This window comes from Rhopilema esculentum, chromosome 8 (assembly GCF_057945365.1).
Source record: "Rhopilema esculentum isolate cy_ngs chromosome 8, ASM5794536v1, whole genome shotgun sequence".
NCBI classification, from domain to species: domain Eukaryota; kingdom Metazoa; phylum Cnidaria; class Scyphozoa; order Rhizostomeae; family Rhizostomatidae; genus Rhopilema; species Rhopilema esculentum.
The window spans coordinates 6,409,813-6,420,100 of NC_142822.1; the positions used below are offsets into that span (position 1 = coordinate 6,409,813).

Consider the following 10,288-nt stretch of genomic DNA (forward strand, 5'->3'; position numbering starts at 1 on the left):
CCTGGTTGTAGGTGAAAGCCCTGTCATGGGAGACCAGGTCGGTGTTCTGGGTGCGTAGCACCTAGGAAAATTTTGCATTGCCACGCCCTGAAGACTCTCAGAAATGAAGGCAACACTCATCAAAAAATAATTAAATCAAGACTACAGTCAAACTTCATTCTCGAAATTCCTTTTACCCCAACATCAACCATCAAGGGAGGCTGGACCCAACCTCTCCTTACATTAAAACAAAATTTTGTTTTGACGACCATTTACATGGCTTGATATAACTTTTGGATATAATTCCTCTGAACTTACTGCTTTTTTCTTAATGTTGGTACAATTTGCAGCTATATTCAAGCAAAACAAAGCCAACTAATCTAAATTACCAATGCTAAATATAATTGAATCAAATATAACTGATGTTGCATACGTATTTCAATTAAAGATCATTGTTCTGTAGCTTTTTCTTTGTTATGTCTTACTTATCACTTTCACAAACTGGAAACTTTGAGAGCGCCCTAAACCTTAAGGCCAATGGACAATTTTCCATCACCACGACCTTTCGGTAACCCTTGTTGTGAGCTTGTTTTTTGATGTTTCTAAAAGCAGATCGAAAAGAAACATTTAGATCATCGCCCAAAAAGGCTCCCTTTGCTCATTTCGTATAGCACCTGAGCAATCCAAGGGCACTTTTTGGCTATACAGTTGGCAAAAAGAACTCGGTGAGCTGCAATGAGGCAGGTAAACTGAATTTTGGACAAAAGGGGGATACGTGTCAGCAATCTGAAATCTGTTCAGCCTAATCATGAAAGTTAAAGAGAACTTATCAATGAAAATATTTTTGCTGGTCAAATTGCTTTGAAAATTGGTTTTAAGTTCTCATCAAAACTGAAAAAATTGATTTTTATCTTGCATGTAGGTATCAACAGATGCTTCAAACCTAGATTTTATTAGTATTCGAAATATTTATATAAACTAAAATTGCTCGGAAGTTAATTTCTTGAAAAGAGCACTTTCTTGCCCCCGTGGCTCCGGCGCCCTTACTCCTCCTATTCTTTTTTACCTGATGAAAAGTTATGCTTGAAACATTGAAAATATTTTTAACTTGTAATATACAACGACGTCATTTCATTAAATTAATATTCGCTAAAAACAAGCAATTGTAATAAAAAACATCTTTATATTATATTGAATTATATTGGAGGCCTGAACACCTCAAATGTATCCAAGTTGTGCAAATATCACAGAAAATTGAATTTATATTTTCTAAATCATTTTCCCAACAATTTGAACAACATGTATTTGTATTGTCATCAGTCGAGGAAAGGAGAAAAGCTCATTCGAAAAACGGGAGGCATCTCAAATCAAGCCTAAAACTAGAGGCGCAGCCTACGTTAAGTACAAATATTTTCGGCGTGACAAACTTTTGGACAAAGATATGACAAAATTTCCGGCGTGACAAAATTTATCTGTGCGAATTTATCACAATTTCTCACATGAAGATACTTTTAGAGCACTTGTTGTCAAATTTTTGTACATTTTAGTTAATAAAAACTGCTATCGACACGTGTCCTTTTAGTCCTAACAAAGGGAACATAAATAAATGAATAATTAAGTAAATAAGTAGAGATATTCTTACAATTTATTCAAAACCTATAAAATGTCTTAGGAATATTTTTGTTCTTAATCATCAAATCGCGTTCGTTGATCGTAAAATAATCTTGAAAGTTTGAACATGCATTTCCGTTTAGACATTTTCTCACCATTTTCTCCCTTTCACCACCTGACCCCTATATTCCCACCATGGAATATTGGAATGTTCTATATTGGAAAATTTCTAGACATTCCGAAAAGTCAAATTGGTCACCAGGTATACATTTACCCAAGAAAGTCAGTCTATTTGGATTTAGCGTTACATAAAATCTTGAAATCATTAACGCTTAGTTTTGTTTACATCGGGGGGAAGGGGAGGGGGAGAGGATATCATATGTAATCGACGGAGAAACTAGCATCGCTTGACTCTTAATTAATTGTAAGACGTGAAGGTTTCTAAACTACCTAAATGGTTCCTTCCGCAGACCGGATTTTTACCTTAAATTTCATTTTAAGACAATTTATGTGGAGAAGGGGGTTGTAAGTACGCAAACTTTTAAAAGCTTACCTACCTTCCTTGCATTAGTCACTATAATCTATAAAGTCTTACTTTCTTCAATATTAAAACCTCATGTTCTCTAACATGTTGATACAATACTGTAATCGCTCTATTAAGCCCCCATCTCTCTCAAGCTTCCTCTCTATTAAGCCCCTCCCCCTTATTGAGCCTCCATCTTTATCCACGAGGAGGAAGTCTATTTAGAAGATGTCCCAGATTTATCAATGGATCCTCATTTGTTCGGGAGATGAATCATACCTGTCTTCCAGACATGCACTAACCCCCGTTTCAGGGTCATTGCAGATGCGAATTATCACTCGAAGCCCTGGCGGGAAGTTCAAGAGTTGTGTGGTCCCTACGGTGGTTTTTCCTTGATGATCACAAACTAAACTGCTGTATATGACTGTCAATAAACAGGAGGAGAGAATCGTGGTTCTTTTGGAGCTATTCTCTCTCGTTTTATTTAAAGCGATCAGTAGAAATACGAAGAGACGCATTCACAGCTAAACATCTCGTAATCAATACACTGGAACCAATCACTTACAGTTGTAAACAGAACCTAATTAATTCCTTAGCATCGTTAAAGGCAATCGACAGGTAATAAAGGGGACCACCTTACAATCAAGAATTGACCAATCAGTTAGCATGATTTCACTGAAAAAATTATTGATTGAAAGATGGCTTAAGCCAAAATTTACGATCTTTGGCCAAATGTTCATGTTACATGTCAGAAAATCCCGAATAAACATCAAAATCATTATCACTTATAAAACTTGTTTAGCGAACATAAGACTAGAAACAGATACCATTTATCTACATACACAATTTATTTAAAAAATTTTCTAATATTTATATCGCTCAGATTATTGCAAGAATGTTATAGCTCAAGAATCTGCAGTTGCGGACAGAATTTTTACGTGACGTAAGATTCTGTTATTTTATTAACAATTTTTTCAAGTGTGTTACCATTCCTCAAAATCAAATACAAAGCTTTTCTCTAAATTCAATAAATTTACGCAAAAAGTTGAGAAAAGTCTTAAAACATACAAATATGGCTAGATTTTTCAAACTTTCTTCCTATTCTTCTTGCTGACAATAGATTGTGTTGTGTTAGCCAATTATTATTCGCAAACTTTAGGAGTGCACAATACCTGATACAACTCAAGCGACTACAGTGGCATTACAGAAGAAAGCGACTTTTAAATGGGGTTCCATTCAAGCCTCCTAAATGATGTCAGGCGACAAAAAAACCACGTAAAAAAGAAAAACTTTTGAGAAAATAATTCTTTCACGGCAACCTCTGGGTTTCTAAAGAGGGCTGAATTCTTAGGAGGGGGGGAGAAAAGGCAAGGGAAGGTGAGAGTGAAGTTCGGAAGGTAATAGAAACTGCACTTCCAGTATTCGGATCGGAAAAGCTTCTGGTTTAGAAAAAACATTAAAGTAAATCTCAATTTAATGACGGGCACACTAGTGTTTAACCAATAAAAAGATGCAAAACAGAGTCCTTTGCTAATAAGCCCGTATTGCTACTTTTTTCTGGAATCCGAGCTATTTGTAAAAACCTGAGATTTTAAAATGTTTAGCCTCACGCTTGGCGTTTCACTTCGAGAAAGTTTTGCAGCGGGATCAATGCACGCGAAAGCTGCACCACTGTGCTCTTCTTCGTCATCTTCGCTGCATATTGACTTGAAGTAACTTCCCAGCAAATGACTTTTCAGGATCTCGACTAGAAACAGGATGATTTTCACGTCATCAGCTGCAAATTTAGACATTATAACGCTTTTAGCATCCACTTTCATAACGGGAGTTGTAGCTGTTGTTGCCTTGGTGCCCAAGGTGGTCTGTTTTCTTGTTGGGTCTGAGAACAGCCAGGAGAAAACCATATGCGCCTGGCTACTTAGCTCGAGTTGGGCATAGTGTAAATAATCTCGAAATACCGCCTCCGAGGGCCACTCCTTCTTTTCGTCGAAACAGCCCAGTAAGTATTTGCCTCGATATGGTGGCGCGGTTAGTACTGATTTATCAAAATCCAGAACTGTAACATAGGGTGCAATGGACCTTGGAACCTGATCTGAAGAGCGTGTTTTTGCTAGTCCTACTAGCTTGACTGTTGCTAGGTTACTGATAAGTATAGGTCCTTTAGTCCACATGATAACAGAGTTTTTATTCTTCGGATACCCAGGAACACACGGAAGCAGAGCTACAACGATTGAATGCACGAAAGACTTGTGTCCCCTGTCTGCCATTATGATGACTGGCCTCCCAATCATTAATGAATATATCAAATGTGGTAAAAATTTGTAGTAGCTCCTTAGACTCAATAGGGAAATTGAATCCATACTATCAGATCCTTGTGAAGGGGTATGAAAAAATAGTGATGGAGATGGCGTAGACTCTTTGCTCGATGAGCTGTCAATACTAACTTTGCTTAATGTCCTTGATTTTGTTGGACTTCCTTTCAATACCTCAGTTACAGATTTCGATCCTCTAGATGAGGTGCTCTTGCTTGATTCGATGCTTGTCTGTCTAGCAGCTGGTACTAAATTTCCATTTGCAATATGGTCTAAAGGTAATTCCTCGTCCCTCCAGCTAACGTGGCCAGAGCTAAAAGCAACTCCAGAATCAGTTTCGTCGGCTCTATTTGTGGCTTTTGTGGAGTCGTTTAGTGATAAAGAACTCTTTAATAAAAAAGTATCACTGGAAACACGCTTAGCTGTACCAGGAAAGCATTCACTTGGAACTGTAGCTGTAGTTGCAGTAATGGGAGACTGGTAGTCAGCAAGGCCCGTAGAACTGATCGAAACAATAGATGTAGGTACAGAAGGCACAGAGTCAGTGTCCTTAACCGACACATATTCATCATCAGAAGAACCATGACTCGTTTTTATCATTTCATAACTTCCACTTCTTGAAGGCCCGCTTGAAATAGTCCATACAGAACTGACACCAAGAGATGACATTGTGCTCAGCGGAAGTGAACCTTGGGAAATATGTTTTTGGGCTGCATGGACCTTGCTTGTTGCACTTAAAAAGAACTCCCTTGATACATTACAAGCTTGTGAATAGCCTTGTTTTGAATATCTTTTTGTAGGATTTTCTCGCCTTGTATAACCGTCTGTTTCGTTATTCAAGGAATATGTAGCGTCTGATAAGAGTCCAATGCTACCAAAGAAGAAATGAGCATTTCTCAGTAAGCCAAAAGCTTCCTCTTTACAATAACTGCAAAGTTCGCGCAGGCAACGTAGCTGGATGTCAAATTTCCTTCCAGAAGAAATACCAATAGAACGGGGTTCCAATGAGCCAAATCTTTCATCAAGATTTTCAAGAACAGTAGAACTATCAACAACATCAAAGTAGCCTGAGGCCTGCAAGGAAAATGCATTATCTAACTGATTCAAAAGGAGGTTATGCAGTTATCCTAAAGATCTGCAAATTTCACTTAAATATCGAAAGCAAAATTGGCAAAGTAGGCTTTGATAGTTGTAATTTCAGCTCAAATTACTTTTATGATATGATATTACTAAAAAAGTTTTTCTGATATCCTGAATACTGCAGGTCAGACTCTAGCTTATCTTAAAAATGGCGAAATATGAACAAATCATTGTCTGCTCGCACTTGAATAGAGTCCTGTTTATATAAAGATCTTCTATAAAAACCTCTGCAATGACTTTGATCTATCAAATATAAACAAGTTTTGCTATTTCAGAGAATAGATTATCTCTGTAATCAAATTTTGATATAGGTAATAACCACTTCAAGATTAAGTGTCTAAAAACATTAGAGCACTGGATTTGAAACTCATTTTGATTCATCTTAGTTTATTCATCATTATGCTACTAGTCTAATTTATATTGTGACCATAACAACAAACAATTGAACCGAATTGTGCAAAAGACACACAATGGAGATGAGTTTTTTGTGCTGGGGGTCTGGGCAGGCTAAAAATATACAACCACTGAGGACTAAACATGAGATCTTGCATGCAATTGCTTTTTCAACTTTTATGTCCTAGATTATCTACCATCGAATGCAAGCTTTCACAAAAACAACAAGGAGTGAAACTGTTTGGCATTGCTTTGTCTTCTATTGCTCAAACATACAAAACAACAAAAAGATGATTGCATTGCCAATAAATAAAACTGGAGATGCCACAAAAATTTATTGGCTCTAATGGCTACAGAATTTTTAAAATGCTTTTGCTAGAAGCTTCCACCTGGAGTAAATCAAAATCGTGTATATTAAAGTTTTAAGACTTGATTTTAAAAAAGCAATACATTAAGTAATTTCCTTCTTTAGCTCTTAGAAGTAAACTTCAGGAATTTGTGGTCTATCCAGCAGTGACTGATCAACCAATTCCAGGGCCAGGGGACTAACATATTTTTGGGCTGACATCTGCCAAGAATAGAATATTCATATCATAGCAAAGCATTACGGTAATTCATTGAATAAGCCCCTACCCTGGAATAAGCTGCTACCCTAAAGTAATTTTTTGTGAAATAAGCCCCCATGGGCTTAGGTTTTGCCTTATTATCAGAATTTTTAAGCATACTGACCAGCCTCAAAGAGAGGAAGAAAATTTACCCTCCTAGCAATATTTTGGCTGCTGCTAAAAAAGCCCCCACCTTCAAACAAGCCCCTACCTTCAAACAAGCCCCCTCCCCCTCGAATAGATCCCATACTAATTTTTTGTGAAATAAGCTGCCGATTTGAGGACTTACAATAGCATCATTAACAGACGTACTTCAAAAACTTGAAACTGCAAGTTTAGATGTAACACAAAAATCACTAGAATGAGAATAGCTCCATTGCTATTAAAGGACAGACCTAAATTCAATGGTTGAGACACAAAGAACATATGTGGAAAATCATGTTCTCTTCTAATTCTAGTTCAAGTTTGATAAAATCAGGAGACAGAAAGAAACATCTTATCCGGCAAAATAACCTGTTGAACCAGAAATGTTGCAGTACAATGTTAATATTCTCTGATAGTTTTTCAATGAATGATGTTATCAAATTATGCTCCACCCTTCCTGGCCTCACCTGCTGCTATATGGTATGAAATGTTGTAAATTTGGTCCCCATGTTGAAAAAGTTAGTATGTCCCTAGCTTTAAAGATGCTTGAAACATTTTGGTTTTGCTATTTTAATATTTGTTGCAAATAGAGGAAACATCAAATTTATTGCAAAATGAATTAATAAGAGGTTTTTAGGAATCAACATATCATCTCTGTTTTGAGATTTAGTAGAACTTAACAAAATACTGTCATATAGGCTACAAGCATTTTACAGACCCTTGCAAATTCTTTTATGTTTGTTAGTTATGAGATGCTCCTGAAAAACATGCAAGCCAGGTTGGAAAACTTGCATATGCTTGCAACAACGCTAGACTCCTTGTGTTCGCACCTTGACATCTAGTGACCCAAAATATTATACTATAGTGATCTGTATATGGAATTTATATATTACACTATAGTAATGTATATGTGGGCATCATTGCTTGCAGCTCAAATGCTTCCACTTGCAGGTTGCAGCTGAAAATTTGCTGTTGGTCACACTGATGCGTCTGCAAAATCATACATGTTTTCCAACCTGGCATGCAAGTTAGAAGTTTTGCCAAAAGCTGCAAAAGCATAAAACATTGATCAATTTTTACAACTTTGAATGAAGTAAATATTCAAATGATACCATAAATATGTTGAAAAATCATATGTACAAAGTTTCACCTACCTTTTCTATAACTTCCCTCAAAGCTTCACCAAAATGCTCTTTTTGCTCTTCAAAGATGTCACCATTGAGGTATGATTTTGTGATTTTCTTCAGCTCAACTGTATCCCGTTCGTATGCTTCAAGGTCTTCAAACTTGAATCCTTTCATATCACGTGGCAGTTCATAGACTGTGCCAATTGGCTTACCATTTAAATTCTCTGAGAGCTTTCTTTTTGTGTAATTCAGGTACTCAAGTCTAGTTTGTAAATCTTCTAAAAACTGGATTGCATTACCATACTTAAAATAAGCAGAAATTCTTGAAAATTGGTCACGAAATTCGCGAAAATGCTTCATTATTTTATTGTGTTGATTTGTTACATAGGCCATACAGAAGGGTCGTACGTATCCACGAGCATTGATGTCGTATAATGTGAAATGGTGAACATAGGCCACAGCACCTTCAGAGGGTTCAACAAGGACAACCTGCGTGTCACCAACAGTCTTGAACGAGCTAACACAATGCGAGTCGGGTTCAGCAGATACAGTTGACGTGCAGTCCACAGACATAATTCTCACTGTGAATGTATTCTTGTTGAAACTTGCTCCACCATCCTCTGGGATAGTCGCAACAGGTCGAGGTCCAACCAGTTCGGAGAATTCTGAGACGAGAATGAAGTCTTCGTCGAAAGAACACAACGGCCATGGCTGCATACTCTGTTTCTTGCTACATTCCACAAGATTCCCAATTAGAACAGAATCCATATCTTGCATAAGGTGATTTTATGCGTGCAAGCTTTTTGAGATCACATAGTACAGCAATGTTGTGACCTTCCTTCCCCCTCCTACATTGTAGCCTCGGTTTCATGAACAACCTAACCACAGAAACGCAAGTTGTCAAAAGTTTTATTTGCGAGGGCCAATAAAGAAGTTGTTTTTTGACTGAAGGATGTTCAGTGGAAAATTTGATAGTTGTATGGCAACCCATCTTTCTGTATATCAGATCTAGGAGAGAAAAGATTTTCCTCGGGGCTCCATTATCGGACCACTTCTGTTCTTATTGTATGTAAATGATCTACCAAGCCTTATTAATTCCCAAACAGTGATCCCAAACAACTATCCTGCCACATGGGCCCTCCCACAGTAGCCTTTTTCCCATCATTTGAAAGGACACTTGAGATCAAGTGTCTTGGGTTCTCATTAGAGCAACACTTGGACTACTCTTTACATTTCAAGGATACCTGTAGAAAAATTAATCATGGCCTCCAAATAATTTGACGCGCTAAACCTTTCGTACCGGAGGGTAGTTTGATCCTCCTTGCCAACTCTCTTGTCCTGCTTGTCCTCAGTCACTTGGATTATTGCTCGCCAGTCCTGTATAATCATAGTGCTGGCCAAATCGATACACTCTTGAAACTACAGCAATGTGTTGTTTTCCCAAACAGCGGATTGTGTTCAACATTTGAACCCTCGTTTTTAAAGCCTTTATAGGTGCTGCTTCAACATTCTAAGGGGCTTTCAAAAGTCACTTGAACAGTATGTAGCATATAATATTTAACATTTCACTATTTTTCATTGATATTTAGGTTATATTTAGATTATTTGTACTTTCAATTTGTGAACCAACTTAGTTTGTAATTCACATTAAAGATTATTTTACATCCATACATACATACATTAACCAAGTTCTTATAGAAGTTAGAGAGGGAGAGAAGCTGATTTAGGCTCTTAAGAGATTCATCGCAGTGATTTCTTCAACTTCTTCTGCATCCACCAAAAACTTCTTTCTCAATGACAGAAAAATCTTGAAAACACTAATGGAACTGTTGAACTCTGTCACAAGAAATGCAATGACGGATATATAAGTATGCATCTTCTTAGAAAGGTCAACATTTGGAAAAGCAGTCTTGACTTTAAGATAGCGTCGATTTGGTAGATTTTTAGTTTTGTCTCAAATAAACAGTGCTTTACACAGAGTGCACGTACTACTGTGACACCAGCTCTTTTTACCTGAAAGCTCTTTTTCAGGGTATGCATATGATCCTGTTATAGCAGGTCGAATCCATTGCCTTCGACCCTTCTTGTGTGGACCATATTTGATTATGTTTCAGAAATTGTTGCGCGTCACCAAAGCCTCACTAAGCAAATAAATATCTAAGTCCATGGGCTCCGACACAGGTTGAAAAGTGGGGGGGGGGGGGAAAGGGAGATTTTAATAATCGTAACTAAAGATTTCAAGAAAAGCTCTATCGTTTTCTCTTTGGTGAATCTTCTGAAACTCTTGAAAAGAACAATGACGTGCGAATCAACCTTTAATTGAAGCAAAATAATGCCAGCTAGATCTTCCAATGTCTTACCCAACTGAAAATCGTCATCTTTGTAAATATGTGCTTGATGCTGATAATGAGAAATTGATTTTGCATCCACGATGTAGAAAACCCATCATATATC

The 10,288-nt window shown here is 37.2% G+C and overlaps 1 protein-coding gene across 1 annotated transcript; it reads right to left on the reverse strand.

The window, feature by feature from the left end:
• Positions 1-2,891: 2,891 nt before the first annotated feature.
• On the reverse strand, positions 2,892-9,920 carry LOC135694503 (uncharacterized). Its single transcript, XM_065213277.2, has 2 exons — positions 7,862-9,920; positions 2,892-5,499 (listed from the first exon to the last, which is right to left on the reverse strand). Exons 1-2 carry the CDS (start codon positions 8,609-8,611, stop codon positions 3,661-3,663), a joined length of 2,589 nt encoding a protein of 862 aa, XP_065069349.2. The 5' UTR covers positions 8,612-9,920; the 3' UTR covers positions 2,892-3,660.
• Between the last annotated feature and the right edge of the window lie 368 nt (positions 9,921-10,288).